Source organism: Pyrus communis, chromosome 12 (genome assembly GCF_041283825.1).
Source record: "Pyrus communis isolate YQ-2024b chromosome 12, ASM4128382v1, whole genome shotgun sequence".
Classification (NCBI taxonomy): Eukaryota; Viridiplantae; Streptophyta; class Magnoliopsida; order Rosales; family Rosaceae; genus Pyrus; species Pyrus communis.
Window position 1 is genome coordinate 7700442 of NC_142576.1, and position 16213 is coordinate 7716654.

Genomic DNA, 16213 nt, shown 5'->3' on the forward strand with positions numbered 1-16213 from the left:
ATTTAATATAGCAATTAGATTCTAATTTTTCGAACAAAATTTAATATGTGTTTTTTTTTGTCTGACCCTTTCTATGATTTCTTGTTTTTGTTTTTGTTACTTGTTATTGAAAGTGAATTTGAAAAGCAAAATTAAAAAAAGAAAAAAAACATTTGGACTTGGACGATGGCTTGTTTGTAATCAATTGTTGGATGGGGCCATTAATTTTATATGGAGTAAATTTTTAATGGAAGAAAAAACTATTGACTAAAGTGTAGCTCCGAACTGCACACAATAAAAAAAAAGAGGCGGACCATTTCTACTGCACTCGCAATTCAATTATAATGTCCTTAATTTTGTTATATTTATATGTATCTACAGGATATATAAAAAAACATTGGGCCAACAAGATAGAAGGCCCTAATGACTAAGGTGCAGCTCTAAGTATCGACTTCCACACAACAAAAAATAAAAAATAAAAAATAAAAAATAAAAAACAAAAACAAAAACAAAGACAAAAAGAAAGAAAAAGAAAAAAAAGAGGCGGGCCGTTTCAATAATTATCCATCGTAATATTTAATAGATTTGTGGATCCATATCTAAACTACGTCTACATGCTATCACTGATAGAAATTTTGAGAAAATTGTGACGGAAGGATTACATCAATTTGCAGCATCCATACTAAGGCACTACATTAATTTATTTTTAATTTCATGAAACATCTTGATGCGTTGGGTCAATTCAAGACTACTTGTGATAAAAATTCAAAATAAAAAGTCGATAATAACCGGATGGATTGAGATCCTCTCCAAATCTCACATCTCGAGTCGACCGATACATCAATCCGGACCATTCATTTTAAATTCTACGGTCTCCATTAGCCTTATCCCTGTAGCCTACCTCACACACAATTTCTCTTTCGAACGCTCAAATATCTCTCTCTTGAAGGTCAGTATGGCTCTTTATGTCGGCATTGGAGCGTGATATTCGGAGAGGATCTCAATCCCGACATGACTACTAAACAATGGCCCCCACATCCCATAGAAAAACAAATTTGTGGGTCCGGAAACCCACTCCCTCCGCTCCAACCGAGCTATATAATCCGACTTTGGACCAGTTTGAAATCCGCCAAAACCAAAAACGTGACCGGTTCCCCGGTGGAGGCATTTTGTAAAAGAAAAAGCATACAACCGTTGTTTCACTTGTTTGTGGTGCGTTTGGACATTCGGAGCTTGTGGACTTCGGGAGAGCGAGGAAGAAGAAGAAGGCCAATTTCCCAAGAAAACACTACAAACACAGAGAGAAATGGAAGCCAGTGAATACGAACACGATCAGCGTCTTCGTTTCTAGAGGTGAGTGCTTTCTCAGTTTTCTTGCAGTAGCTGATTGAATTTTCAAGAAAATATCCTCATAGTTTTGTGTGTGTTTGTTTGGCAGCGATTTTTGCTTCGAACTAATAGAAACAGAGTTATGAACTGCTTAATCGAATCAGTCGAACGAGTAGGTGCAGAGCTTCTTATCAATTCTCGATTTGTTTAAGTGCTTTTTGATTAAGTTGATTAGTAGCTGAGAGAGAGAGAGGGAGAGCGGGCTTAGTGTTCAGTGATGGCATTGTCTTCGACCGATCCACCGATTAAACGAAGAGCGGGATTGCGGATTAAGCAGGCGGGTCGGGCTTCGTACCAGGGCAGCTAGATAAGGTGTTTGTTGGTTTTGTGTGCTTTTTTTGGAAGTGATTATTGATTTTGTTACTAGTTGTTGTATTTGAGAGACTTTTGAGGAAGTTGAGAAGATAATGGGGACTACTGCTCTGAGGCAGTTGCTGAAGAGCCTCTGCAGCGATTCGCCTTGGAATTATTCAGTGTTTTGGAAGCTTAAGCACCAGAGTGATTTGTAAGCTTCTTTCCTTTTCTTCGCTTTTTGCTATGAATTATACTCTTGTTGAAAATTTTAATCTGTTTATCCGTCCTTAGAATTCAGAAAGTGATTAATTAGTTAGTCAAAATGCTTCTGCAATTTTAGTTTTGACGATGATCTTGTCGTTTCCTTAGTGTACTAGATGAATTCTATTTGAAATTTGTGATTCGATACAATACATATGCGTAACCGCATAGAGGTTTCAACGTTTCTATTTCACACAAATAAAAATTCTAGTATGATTCTTATCTTAGGATTGACATCCTAATGGTGTTTCTACGCCGAGCTTATTGTGTGTCTCATGTATATCAAATCTAGTGGCGATCTTCAGTATGATACTGGTCTTCTTGTTGTCTTAAGGATATTGTCTTGGGAGGATGGGTACTGTCATCACCCAAATCCAAGAGAAACTGTGGAACATTCATCGGATGACATCTACTTCAGCGACGCAAATCAGATGCATTTTAAGGATTTTGCAACAAGTATCCATGATGGTGGATCTGCAGGATATCCAATTGCACTGGCTGTGGCTGATATGGAACATCTTCAGTACACATTTGGAAAAGGGTACAATCTTGTTCTTCACTCTTGTCTTGTTGCGTACTTCGTTTCAATCTCCAAAAACGTTTCTATCTAAATGTTTTATAAGAAATATCTTCAAATATAGAAGTAACAAAAAGAAATTTTGGTGGAGGCAATTTCGCTTTCTTCGTTATTTGCCACCATCAGTGAATACACATTACACACGTATGAAAGTGACTTTTTTAAACTGGTACAACCTGAAAAGTTCTGTCTCGTAAGAGATATCAGGAAGGCACACGATGTGTTTATTGTTAAGGTTCTCAAATGTCTTAAGGAATGAAAAATGGTTCACTGTGGATTTAAATAATTTCTCAGGGTTGTTGGTGAGGTGACATGTACAGGGAGCTTTACCTGGGTTTTCCTTGACAATCTATGCACCAGAGAGTCTGATTTAGTTCCTCAGGTAAATCTTATTCGAGCAAGCTAATGTAAATTCTTAGTGATCTTCGTATACAGTTGGTAAAATTTCTTCTAGTAGTTAACAGTATAACTAAAAAAAGAATATATCTTCTCAGTGTCCAGATGAATGGCTACTTCAGTTTGCATTGGGTATCAAGGTAATTCTTTTGGCAGCACAGATTAGGCCACAGTTTTAATTTTATAGCTCAAGTTTCACTTGTTCATAATGGATGAAAATCTCATTACATATTTGATTTCTCATGCAGACAATTTTGCTTGTACCTGTACTTCCATATGGAGTTCTGCAACTTGGCTCCTTGGAGATGGTGCGTGCTCATTCTGAACTTATTCTAAACTTCCTGAATTGGTCTACCGTCACATCCCCTTCTGGATAGTAGCTTACAAGTTTATTTGGGAAGTTGTGGCAGTGGAATTTATACAACTTACACTGCATGAATCTCACATAATGTTCTTCCCCCCTTCTGGAGCTTAAGGACTCACATGTGTTTCTCAGTCTCTCCCTCTCCCTCTCTCTCTCTGTAACACGTGCACTGATTTGTATTCATCTTATTAGTCCCTTTCTTCTCTGATCAAAATTTTCAGGTTGCTGAAGATCCGGCAGTGGTTGCTTTTGTGAAAGATAGATTCAATGCCATTCACAATGTTGAGGGGAAAACTGTACCTTTTACCTTAAACAAAGACATTGAAGCTCGATCATCATGGTCACAATCATTTAGTTTAATGCAGAACACATTTGAGCCATCAGCTATTACCGTGAATCCACTCAAAGTTAAAAGGTCAGAAGATGTTGATAACATCAGACTGAATGATAACTTATTGTCGACCTTCGGGCAATTTTTGCAATTGCCAACTGCTGAGGATGCACTTCTAGAGACCGGAACAGATGAGCCAGAAGTTCTTAAGAGTACAGGCGAAAGTGTGATTGCTGTTCCGCCAACTTTTCACTGTGGAGAATCAAGTCCACTCAGTCAGTCAATAGATACCAGCTTGCTGGGTATGATGGAAAGTCAGATGTTTGGGCTGTCTAGTCTAGAGGAAGAACTTCTAGCCTATTCTCAATTTGGTGGCTATGGTTTGGAAGTGTTTGGAGAATCCATGAGCGGTTTCAATTCTTACTCTGTTGGAGGTGTAGCAGAACCATTCGAAGACGTTAATGCTAAAGATACTAGTTACAACACGGTGAATAATTTCTTTAGCTTTCCTGAAAATTGTGAACTACACAAAGCACTTGGAACACCTTTGCAGAGGCAGACAGATGAACATATATGGGACCCATCTATCGGCATTGATGATACATGTAGGAGCTCGAGTTTGCAGAAAGATCTCGCTACCTGTATTGAACCATCATGGTTTTCCAAAGGAAGTGATGCTGAGAACCTCTCGAAAGCTTTTGTAGCCAAGGACGAAGGGTCGTCTAGCAGATCAGAGAATATTGAATCATCTATTACCTCATCAAGTCAATTTCCTGCTTCTTTCAAACAATTCAAATTTGAAGCGAGTGCCCCAGTTGGAAGTGATTCAACAACATGGAACCATACATCTACTTTACATGTCAGGGGTGAGATTTCAGCTTCTTTCACAGGCACGATAAGCACTTTGGTTGACGAAGAGCAGAAGGAGAAAGGGTACAAGTCTACAAAGTCTAAAAAGGAACAAAAGTTGTCTGGTGGCACTGCAAGAAAGACCAGGCTTGGCAATAGCCCGAAGCTAAGACCAAGAGATAGACAACTGATTCAGGATCGTATGAAAGAGCTACGGGACCTTGTCCCAAATGGTGCTAAGGTAACACCCTTTCTCTATTTTTTGAGGGACAAAAACATAATTGCTTGTTTTTCTCTAACTAGACGTGTTTGGTTTCTGGTATTCAGTGCAGCATGGACGGCCTTTTAGACCGAACCGTTAAACACATGCAGTTTTTAAGAAGCATGACTGACCAAGCTGAAAAACTGAGGTGCTACACACCACAAGAGGTATGCAAAGCCTTTTTTTCTTGGTAAATTATGCATGAAATAATTAAAATGAAAATATCAATAAACAGCAGCAGGCCAGGACAAGCACCATGATGGTCTCCCAAAGATGAAAAAAACTTCTGTACAACGTCCTGGACTTAGAATTTTTATTTGTCCTCAAAGTCATTTTGTAGTTCCGAATCCAGCTTCTGCGTAATGTTGAAGACCAACGAATTAATCACTAGTTTCTAACTATATCCTTGATGCTTTTGCAGGCACCTCATTCCAATAACACGAGCGAATCCTTGATGCTTTTGCAGGCACCTCATTCCAATAACACGAGCGAAGCCACAAGTGGCTGCGAAAGTGGGACAAGCAGGGCTTTCGAAGTTGGAAGTGGACTCCAGATTTGCCCCATTGTGGTAGAAGATCTTGAACACCCAGGACACATGCTTATAGAGGTTTGTTGCACGCCCCCCTATTTGTCAACGCAAAGCTTCGTTGCAGAAGCGTTTCGTCTAAATTTTCCATGACTACTGCAGATGCTATGTGATGAACACGGACTTTTCTTAGACATAGCCCAAGCAATCCGACAACAAGAGCTGACTATCTTGAAGGGTGTGATTGAAACTCGCTCAAGCAACATGTGGGCACATTTTGTTGTCGAGGTACAGTTCATCTCTGTGGTAATTTAGTTTTGGAAAACGGCCGAAGTATGATTTCTGTAGCATCATATAGTTCAGGCGAAGTTCCACTTTGGTCCATATAGTTTCAATTCTTACAATTTAAGAACAATACTCGATTTACTCTCGTATTTGTCCTTGAATTGTTACATTTAGTAACTACAGATACCAAATGCGAAAACTGAAACTACATAGACCAACAATTATTCGGAAAATACGAAGACCAAAATCGTAATATAGTCTAAAGAAGCCCATAATTTTTGCTTTTCTAAATGTTATGTTTGTTTGAACGTGCTCAGGCACCAAGGGGTTTTCACAGAATGGATGTGTTTTGGCCACTACTGCATCTTCTGCAACGCAGGAGAGGTTCAATATCAAGCAGGATCTGATGCGCCTCCATCTATATCCAAGAAAGGGCAAGCCGCCGGGTATTGTGCGTCAAAACTAGGTGACGATGGCGAGACCTAGGAAGCGTCACCATCACATCCTCATCAGAGCAAGACTAAATTATCAGTACAACTACTTTAATTGTTTGTGTACAAACTTAAGATTTCTCTGCAATTTGAAATAAAAATTAGCTTCTAAAAACGGGAAAGAATGGAATACATGCCTAAACGGCTCCGCGAATGTGCGCAAAGAAATAATGTACACCATGATACAAGCCTAAGTATGCATCTAATAACACAGACTAGTTGAAGATGTCATATTCCAACTAGTCATTCCTTTTCTATTGTCATCATCGATCGAACCCAAACTCAAATGGGTCTTTCGGCTAGAAGTAGCGTGTGCCACCAGCCACATGCAATATTTTTCGTTAAGCAGCCTTCTATTGAAACTTGAGAAGGAATGTTCCTATCCACGGAATCGCCCAGGCCAAGCTGCATCCAAACAGGAATAGAAAAGTTCGTTAATGATCGTGCAAGAGTAGACGTTGTGACTAAAAGATTTTGATCGTATAACTTATGAAATCATACTTGGCCATACTTGTTCCACCCCCAACTAAATAACTGGCCGTCTTCTGCAGCCAAAATAACAAATGGAATGTTCAAATTAATAGCTTTGTGAATATCAATGATTAGTGCAAGTATCAACACTTTTCAGCTTCATTAGCTTACCCGTTAGAATGACACTATGTCGAGCGCCGCAGGAGGCTACTTTTGTATGCTTGCTTCCCAAACCCGGAGAATCCAATATCTTAGGTAGAGTCTGAAGCTACAAGAATATGATTTAGTTAATTCATGCAACAAGAAGTTGGGCCAAGCTAAGATCACAAAGCTGAAAAAAGAACCAAGATGGATAACTTGTTGAGCGTACCTCACCCTCGTCGGCACCTGTTCCCAGCTGTCCAAACTGATTCCCTCCAAATGCATATACACGCCCGTCAACAGATACACACAGTGTATGCCATAGTCCGGCAGCAATGTTTTTCACTTTAGTTTCGGATAATGATTTCACATAACTTGGTCTTAGCTGATCTATTGTATTCCCTTGCCCACACTGGATCAAAATGGGAAAAGAAAAGAAATGCAGCAGATAAATAACAAGAACGAGAAAAGAAAAATTCGGTTCTAATTGAAAATCTAATCAGTAGTACTCCTAATTATGAAAGTATACAAGGAGAGCAATCAATTCTCTCAGTTCCAGCCAACTCAAACAGCATGAGACCTTGACTAGCATAGCAAGCTCACCTGTCCGTAAAGCCCCCAGCCAAAAGTAAGCAGTGCTCCAGCATCTGCAAATTGAAAAATTATTTCTAAATATAAAGGAGCGATACAGTTGAAATGGTCACACAAAAGAGGATGTCTTCGTAAAAATAAGAGGATCCATACAACAACCAAGAACAATCCCGCATTTTGCACAGATCCAAAGATAATTAAGGATGGTAAACAAATAAGTAGGATTATATTAACGCGTACAACCTATAAACACAATCTATTAACCGGCTCTTCATTCTCTGGTTGCAAGCTCTATACGATCCCTAAAACGCTGACCTGTTATTACTGCACTGTGCCGGCCTCCACAAGCAATCTCCTTCACAAAACTTCCAGGAACTTTTGAACCTTGAGATATCACAGAAGACCTATCCTTCCCAGACGCAGATGGCTCAATACATGGGATGACATGAGGAGAAGAAACCATTTTTACCCTGGTACCCAAACCTAGCTGTCCTTCGCCTCCATAGCCCCAACCCCACACCTGTCCCATATCTGAAACTTCGGTTAAAATTATGATGCATCAGGGTCTTGCGTTACATCAAAAATCTTCCATAGCTTCGTACATCCTACAACCTACAAAACTATATGGTGTGACCACAAAGAAAAGCAACTGTCCTGAAAGTCTTAAATACAACCCCGAAACATTATTACCTGATAATGCTAAAGTATGGCGCCCACCAGCTGCAACAGTGGTGATTCTCACTCCAGGACCCAGAGTTACAAGACAAGGGGATGGATTGAAGAATTCTTCACCACCTGTGGAGCTTTCAGATTCGACTTTAGCTGATGAAATTTTCCTTCGCTTTGCAATTTCCTCTCTGGCCCTTTTGCTGTCAAGATGAGATACTGTCCCACTAGTCAAATTGAAGCCTTGAGGCATTGATTTTACTGTATAAGACAATAAGGTCTTAATCACATTGATCTAGTACAATCGAAAAGGCTTCCGTGCATGTTTTTCCAGATATAACCAGGTTACAGAAATACCTTGTTCAGCTGGTAATGAACTTTGATTCCCTGTAGTATCCTTTTGGAGATGTTCCACCATACCCAGGTCACCGATAAGATTCCCAGAGGGAACACACTCTTTCCAACCCCAAGTGTATACTTCACCAGTCTCTGTAGAATGTAGATTGACCAATAATCCCAATTAGTTCACATTCTGGTCCTGTAGAAACTAGGGGCCCGTTTGATAACCATTTTGCTTTTAGCTCCATCAGTTTTCATTTTTCTTGTAGAGAGAGGGGGAATGCATGGGAGAAATGAAGGATATAGAGGAGAGGAGAAGTAGGGTGGAAAAGACGTAGAAGAAATGTACAAGAAAAGGAAAACAGATGAAAACCAAAAACCCAAACACTATTTGAAGTTGTTTTCACTTTCCAGATTTTGTTCTCATTCATTCTTCTTTATTTCTTCCCCTCCCTCTCACCACCCTTCTTCATCCCTCCTTTTCCCCATATACTATTTCCATATCTCAAGTATAAAAATGAAAACTAAAAACTAACAACGAAATGTTTATCAAACGGGCCGTAGATTATCCATATTTCACCATGTTACCAAACTCAAATAGTAGATTTACCGCGGTATTTCACGCAATTTGACTAAATGCAACTAGTATCAAGAAACACTAATAATCCACACAACAGTCAACTAACCAATTTACACATAAATCCTTTTATTTCAAACACAAATTTAAGTAGTGAACAATGAATATTCATTCCGTCATCAGAAATAAGAGCGAAAAAACCTACCCGTAACAGCAACGCAATGAGCCCAACCAGCAGCAGCCCTGAGTATTGAAGCTTCAGTTGGGAGAGGATATGCCTCCGGAGTCCCCTTAACAAAGATGAAAAAAATTAATCCCAGAAAATTCGAATTCCTAAATAATTATAAGTAATTACAAGACCGCTGCATTACCCCGTGCTTCCCAGAAACGACGTAGCTCTGCCCCTCATCGTCCGTCGACCCCCACGTCATCAGCTTCCCACACTCTAATCAAAACCATCATCCAAACAAATTGAAAAACAGGATTAACAAATCGAACAAGTAATTAAGCATTGATCACTTGGTTAAAGATTGAGAATTCGAGGATCAAACCTGAGATGGCCATGGCGAATCCGCAACCGCCGCCGCAGACGTCCTTCCACGAATATCCACCCTCCATCCGATTAGGAAACCGCACCGGCGACAGAGACACTATCGGAGACTTCACCGGCGATACTCCGGGAAGATATCCCCACGTATACACCAGAGCTTCTCTCCGCTCCTCCGTTTTCGTCGACCCTCCTCCTCCTCCTTCATTGCAGTCCATCGTCGATCCAAAACGACCCCGTTGTCTCGTATAACAAATCTGACAACAAAATCTCTCTCCCTCTCTCTCTCTCTCTACTTTCTCTCCCTAGCGAAAGTTTCAGCGAGTCCGGAGAAGAAAGCAAAAGGACAGAGAGAGACTCGGAAGAGCGAGGCGTATCATTTGCCGGGATGCAACTCGCGCCACGTCGGATACCACGTGGAGGGATCTGGGCCGTGAGTATGGATTACTTTTTTGGTAGCCACGAGTTTGCTGGAACTTTCTGGAGGGGGAGTTATGGAGGCGGGGCTGGTTGGCTGCCACGTGTAGGGTGGGGCTGTACTGTTCGAATTCATATATTTAATCGTTGTCCGGTTTGAAATTTTGTCTTTGTTTGACCAGTAATCCGGGATCTTATACGCTGGTGAAGCGGCTGCGTGGAAGGTAAACTGACGTTGGATCCAAACATTTTTATAATCGACGGTCAGGTGAACATTTAAATATGTATTTTCTAAGGTGAACATTTAAAAATGTTTTTTTAGGATCTATTTGGATTTTTACTATAGATTGGTTTAAAAAAATATTTTCATCAAAAACATTTTTAGCCATTTCAAAAACACTTTCAAACGAGCCTTAAGTTTTTAGCTTTGGGAATAACTAGAGTTGTCTTTAACCATGTCACACGCAAAGCTAACGAAGCAACTCATCGTTTAGCTGGCCTTAGCCTCTTCTCCTCTAGCTCGTGTTTGTGGTTCGAAGATCCCCTAGATTGTCTAGCTGATATTCAGTTTGAGTATTGTAAGCAGCAAGGCTACTTTTTGTTTTGTTGCAGTAGAGATGCGTCCTACTTTGTTCCAGATGTAACTCTTCCCTTCATCAATGATAATCTCATGGCTTTGACTGAAGAAAAAGTGCGTTAGTGAACTATTGATCTCCCTTGTTAGTTGTGTTAGTGAACTATTCAATTCGGTTTATGACTAATCTTATTGACATATCGATTCAATTCTATTAGTTTTCACTATAGTTTTGTGTTACAAATTCAATTAATTACTATTTTTACTTTGATGGTATTGATTCGTCTAAATAGTCAATATTATTAGTTGAACAACTTTTTTTTAAAAAAAATTTATAATGTAGCGGAGCTACTAATGAGGAACCATGATTGGAAAAATGTAGCATGAAGGTGGGACTCCAATTCTTTTATCGAGTTATTCTAAGCACGAATTCTTTTTGTGTTAACATAGTCCAAAAGATAATGTTATGAAGTAGCCTGTATGCCGTTTCTCTCTCGAGCTCGACTTCACCTCTCCTCCGCCCTCCTTCTTTGAGTCTCGACTTCGGCCAACCACCACACCATACCCTCCCCCTCGACCACACCATACAAACCACACACAAGGACACATCTGCTACTATCTCTATCCGATTCTCTATCTTGGTCGAGCGACTCTCGAGCTCCAAGTTGATGTATTTGTTTTGAATTACTTTTGAAATCTAGGGTTTTGCTTCGAATTATTTTTCGAATTAAGGTTGGAATTCAAGAATCAAAATCTAGGGTTTGGTTCCGAATTAATTTTGGTTTCTGTTTGTGAAAATTGGGTTTATGCAATTTTTATTGTTTATGGATTTGGATTCTGCTATTGGATTTGGATTTGGTTTTGGTTTTATCAAATTAAATAACTTGATTTTCTTGGCATGCGTGTTTGATTTTGCAAGATCTCTTGCAATTTTTATTTGTTCTTGTTTGTTGCTTTGTTCTCATTTCAAAATGATATTGATACTGAATGTGTTCAGATTGTATTGAAAGTCGAAACTGTAGGAAAATGTTCACTTGCATTCCATTTCCTATTTAATTTTATCCATATAATCTGGGATATTATCTGATTCTTTGATTTGGGATTTTGACGCTGGTTTGAATTGATTTAATCAGGGGCATTCATTTACAAGAAAGTAAATAGAAATTGAATTAAAATCCCGGACCGTACCAAAGTTCAATTTTTTTTTTTTTCAAGAATCCTAAAATTGGAAATACCCAAATTTGGGTTCAGTTTTGGTATTCGGAATCCTATCCCAAAATAGATTGGTTTGGGATCCGGGTTACCATTTTCAGATCGGGATCCCTATCCGAACCACCCTTACATCTAGCATATGATCATTAGTTTTTTTTCTTTATCAACAAAGGAAGATTCGAACTTGGAATACCAATATTTGGGAGCGCTATTTGAGTGGTACCTGTGCGTGAGTGCGTGTATGATTCACAAAATATTGTACTGGCTAATTTTACAACCAATTGACAAGACCATATATCATTTCATTTCCTACATCTACAAATCGTTCACATTTGGAATATCTTAACAATTTAGGCATATATATACTTGAGCTTGAGTTGATATTAAACTTTATTAATCTTGAAAAGTACATAAACCCTAATGTGCACATGTTGTGCCAAAGAGCATGACATTTTACATAATTTTGCACGAGGTTTATCAAGAAACTGATTAAATGTGAAACTATATGTCAACAAACTCATTAGAGTGTGACTGATCCGCAGGAAAAAAAAAAAAAAAACAAATGTTGGGACTGATAATATTGATGGGTTTGCTAGAAACCACTAACTGTGAACCCTCCATCAACGCTAATGACTTGTCCATTGATGAAAGAAGCAGCAGGGAGGCAAAGGAAGGACACCAGAGACGAAATTTCATTAGGTTGTGCAAGACGAGGGATGGGAGTTCTACCTATTAGCCGTCTGAAATCTTCAGCATGACCATCCTGATAATGTAAAATCAAGTTTAGAATGTGTCAGATCAAATATCACTAACGCAGTTTGATTAAATTGTTGCAAATCAAAGTCAATTAATCTCAGACAAAATAATAAGCCGGAGGGGAGTGCTACATACATTTTCGACTTTAGCCCCGGTGTTGACAGCCCATGGTGCCACAGTGTTTGTGCGAATGTTGTCTTTTGCCCATTCACATGCCAAATTTTTTGCAATCTGTATCACTGCTCCTGTATATTTGAAAAAACAGAATTGTTTTTAGGGCTTTGGAGCTAATAATATTTGCAGTTTTTTTTTAACTAAACAATAATAATTAATAAATTACCTTTGGTTGCTGCATAGGCAGATAGTCTGGGTAGAGCTTTCAGACCAGCAATAGAGGAGACAAATACAATACTTGCGTTTTCTGAGGCCTTCAAGAGAGGATATGCAAGTTGACACAGATGGTAGGGAGATTCAACATTGGTGCTCATCATGCTTGAAAAATCTTCCAAAGTGTAATCTGCGGTACTCCTGAGAGTACATGTTGCAGCATTATTTACCTGTGACAAAAAAATCACCTAGAAAATTAGATTTTACACCAAGAATGTGAAAGAGAGCAAAATTAATGCTGCAACCAAGGTCTCATGATTATTATTATGCAGAGTCACACATAATGTTGAACAATATTGCAATCCAACATTGGAAACTTGATAGAAAATTTATAACTTGTATTATATGGTTTACACTCTTAATTGAACCAGGATCTTTTGTGATAAAATCAAACACCTACGGAGCTGTGCATGTGGTTAAGTTGGAACATTTTAGTGTGATTATAGAAGTCCACTTGCTCGACTCTAAAATTTCAACACATAACACACAAAGGAAAGAGAAAAGGAAGGGCAATAAGTAAACTTACAAGGATGTTAAGCTTGCCGTTGAAAATTGAGGAGACGGTTTTGATGAGGTTTTCCCTTTGAGCTTTAGAGGTGAGGTCACAAACTGATCCAGTCACTTTAAATCCCTTATCTTCCCATTCTCGAAGCCTCTCAACAATCTGTGCTTCGTTGCGAGCACAAGTATGTACGGTTGCTCCAAGTCCCGCTAGCTCTTCTACTGTCGCATATCTAATGCACAAATTATACAAAAGAACAATGTCAACAAGGGAAATAAATATGAATTTACTAAACAAATCGACGGAGAGAGAGAGAGAGCTAACCCGATGCCTTTAGTTCCACCGGTGACGAGGGCGGTCGTACCCTTTAGAGACCATCTTTGGCTGTTGAAACCTGCCATTGGTATGTTTTGCTTGAAGTGTTGATTGTTTAACAGGCAATAAGAAGGCTGAGTTTAGTTAGTACAGAAGGATGAAGAAGAATGAACTAAAATGTTGATGTGAGGATAATCTATGGAAGCTTTGCATATATATATAGTATTTATTCTTGCTCACTTAAATGGAAAACAAAGTTCTAATTAATTAAAATGAGGAAAGGATCAAACATCGTACGTGTTACGTAGTAGCCGTCCTTTGGCTGAGTCCAACTTCTTAATTAGGGTTTTGTCAATTCAATACGTTGATGGAGTCGATACCATGCTCGTCAAAAGTTGGTACGTATCATTGACTTTCTTTTGGAAAATATTTTGTTTTTTAAAGTGACTTTGATATATTTAATACAACTGATAGGAAAGATGAAGCACCAAAAAAAAAATTTAAGGGAAGTTTCTATTATGTCTTCCTTTACTGTAGTTGGCTTAGCCAATAGCTATTTATTTTGAAGAGGTCCGCGCCCGTTCGTTTTAAATTCAACAATTATTTAGATTAAATAAACAAATACGGAAAATGTATTATACAAAATTGACTTTGAAGAGCTAATCTGAAACCCTAAGGCTAAAGTCCATAGACACTACAAAAAAAAACTTTTCCAAACGAAATAATTTCGTTGAGCCAAATAAGGTATCATCAAAATCGGAACTAAAATAACTGTTAAATCATAATGATACGTTTTTAACCATCGAAGCATTTAATCTCGCTACCTAATTCCTGAAAATTTACTTTTTATGATTTTTGCGTATGCAATCTTTGCGGCGGACATGGAAAAAATAGTAAGGGGTGTGCCCATTGCCTGATGGCCTACAATTGAAAAAAGGGTTTACGGGTTACGGGAGATATCCTCTTTCCTTTATTCATGAGCCCAACCCTATTTCATTTAGTATTTTAGGTGCTTTTGTTGCATATAATGTAACTCTTGTAGTGGATCAAGTAGACTTTTCGAGTAGCAAAGCTAGCTCTTCGTGTCATTGGTATTGGGCAAGTGAACCTGGCTACACAACAATTGTTACTGTATAAGAGGATCTAGTTCCACACCAATTTGCTTCATACTATATTCAAACAAGTTTAATGGTTAGATAGTTGAAATTATATTCATAGAGTGTTTATCCCACCAAAACAATATATTCAATAAATACTTAGAGTTTATTCTATACTTCTATTAAATAAAACATAAGATTTTGTGGTAACCGTGAAGCCAAAATTATTCCAAAAATCCTAGAGACGGCACGTGGATTTTTCCTTAAGAAGACAAAATTGCCCTCATTAAATGGGAATGTTACACAAATATTCTCACGCGCAGCTCAACATTCCTGGAGACTCAAGGAGCTGACTATGACTGCTCCAAGCTCCCTTGCTCGTGGCTTGGAAAAGTCAAAGGCATTAAAAATAGGATTAATCACCAAATCCAATCTTTAATACATTCCTAAATGAAGATCAACTCAAACAAGTAAATAATCTTCATCACAATCAATCAAGGATGTTTCTATCATCATCGCAAGATATTATTTCCTAATTAATATATGGAGATAATTTTTTCCTCATCCATCCTATGGATGTCACAGCTTGGCCAATGGGAAGCTACCATGTGTAGGGCAAAACCCTACACCTAGGCCGACCACCTACCCGTAATTACCCCATCTCCACCAACTTCTGGTCAGGTTTTGCTACACACTTAGGCATAGGATCCATTGCCCAAACCCTCCTCCCCCCACCTCTTGGGTGTGTGTGGCTTTAGCCTTGAACAAATGTGTTGATTATTTTAGGTGCAAATTCGTCAAGAATCAAGACCGCGGATTCTTGTTACCACAATAACCACTCGTGTAAATATTTTAAATTGTTGATCGGGTCCGTTCATTCTATTCTTCTAGGGTCTAGCAGTGTAGTTGTAGAAAATCATATATCAAAATCGGAGTTAAAAAAATGTTAAATTGTGATAATACGATTTCAACCGTTGAAGGATTTCGTTTCGTTACCTATTCTTGGAAACTTGCATTTGGGTGATTTTTGGTAGATGCAATCTCGAAGTGTACTATATACCAATTACATTGACGGTTGGATTTTTGAAATAAATTTAACAGATTGTGGAAGTCATCGAAAGAATTTAATATGCTAAAACGTCTCTCACCTTTGCTCAAAGAAATATTACATTTTCCTGAAGAAATATAAACCCTAAACCCTAAGTCACCAAGGAAAATGAGAAATAACCAAAGAAATATTTTATGAATTGGGGTTTGTCTGATGATCTGGTTCGTCGAGCCTAGTTACCTTCGTTGACGAACTGGTTTTCCATTGGGTGGAAGGGGGCATAATAAGCGCCTTTTTTAATTTTAATTTTAATTTTTTCTCCTTGGCGCAAAACTTTGTCTGACGAGGTTACTTTGCCTGTTGAAATTGTTATGTCGCCTAAAGTCGCTAAAAAAAAACCTAAACGCTAACCCTTTTTGCTCGACCAAATTATTATTTTTTGTTGGATCAAGTTTATGATCAGTCTGACAAAATTTTGTTTGGTGGGCAAATAGTAATTTATGATAGTGAGAGCTCACCACGTTGATCATCTGGTGGTCTGCTTAAGAGGGCGAAAGTTGTAACTACAA

The 16213-nt window shown here is 38.6% G+C and overlaps 3 protein-coding genes across 12 annotated transcripts; 1 reads left to right on the plus strand and 2 right to left on the minus strand.

Moving 5' to 3' along the window:
- Window positions 1-1110: 1110 nt before the first annotated feature.
- On the plus strand, window positions 1111-6119 carry LOC137744818 (transcription factor EMB1444). Of its 4 annotated transcripts, none has more exons than XM_088680889.1 (11): window positions 1111-1332; window positions 1418-1873; window positions 2216-2464; window positions 2795-2882; window positions 2995-3036; window positions 3145-3204; window positions 3482-4681; window positions 4768-4869; window positions 5124-5309; window positions 5391-5516; window positions 5831-6119. In XM_088680889.1, the coding sequence occupies exons 2-11, from the start codon at window positions 1776-1778 to the stop codon at window positions 5918-5920; spliced, it is 2241 nt and encodes a 746-aa protein (XP_088537015.1). In that variant the 5' UTR covers window positions 1111-1332; window positions 1418-1775; the 3' UTR covers window positions 5921-6119. The 4 variants fall into 4 exon arrangements, with proteins under 4 accessions (XP_088537015.1, XP_088537016.1, XP_068340722.1 ...); XM_088680890.1 differs by having other exon boundaries at window positions 5169-5309; XM_068484621.2 differs by having other exon boundaries at window positions 2258-2464.
- LOC137744820 (ultraviolet-B receptor UVR8) lies at window positions 6093-9696 on the minus strand. Of its 7 annotated transcripts, none has more exons than XM_088680895.1 (11): window positions 9341-9696; window positions 9161-9234; window positions 8995-9079; window positions 8231-8362; window positions 7898-8092; window positions 7523-7738; window positions 7220-7263; window positions 6846-7028; window positions 6647-6737; window positions 6506-6549; window positions 6093-6409 (listed from the first exon to the last, which is right to left on the minus strand). In XM_088680895.1, exons 1-11 carry the CDS (start codon window positions 9552-9554, stop codon window positions 6287-6289), a joined length of 1401 nt encoding a protein of 466 aa, XP_088537021.1. In that variant the 5' UTR covers window positions 9555-9696; the 3' UTR covers window positions 6093-6286. The 7 variants fall into 7 exon arrangements, with proteins under 7 accessions (XP_088537021.1, XP_088537020.1, XP_088537019.1 ...); XM_088680894.1 differs by having other exon boundaries at window positions 6647-6743; window positions 7523-7744; window positions 9341-9694; XM_088680893.1 differs by having other exon boundaries at window positions 7898-8134; window positions 9341-9694.
- A 2225-nt stretch (window positions 9697-11921) lies between these two features.
- Window positions 11922-13670, minus strand: LOC137746122 (tropinone reductase homolog). Its single transcript, XM_068486191.2, has 5 exons — window positions 13509-13670; window positions 13209-13416; window positions 12636-12852; window positions 12431-12540; window positions 11922-12302 (listed from the first exon to the last, which is right to left on the minus strand). Exons 1-5 carry the CDS (start codon window positions 13583-13585, stop codon window positions 12132-12134), a joined length of 783 nt encoding a protein of 260 aa, XP_068342292.1. The 5' UTR covers window positions 13586-13670; the 3' UTR covers window positions 11922-12131.
- Between the last annotated feature and the right edge of the window lie 2543 nt (window positions 13671-16213).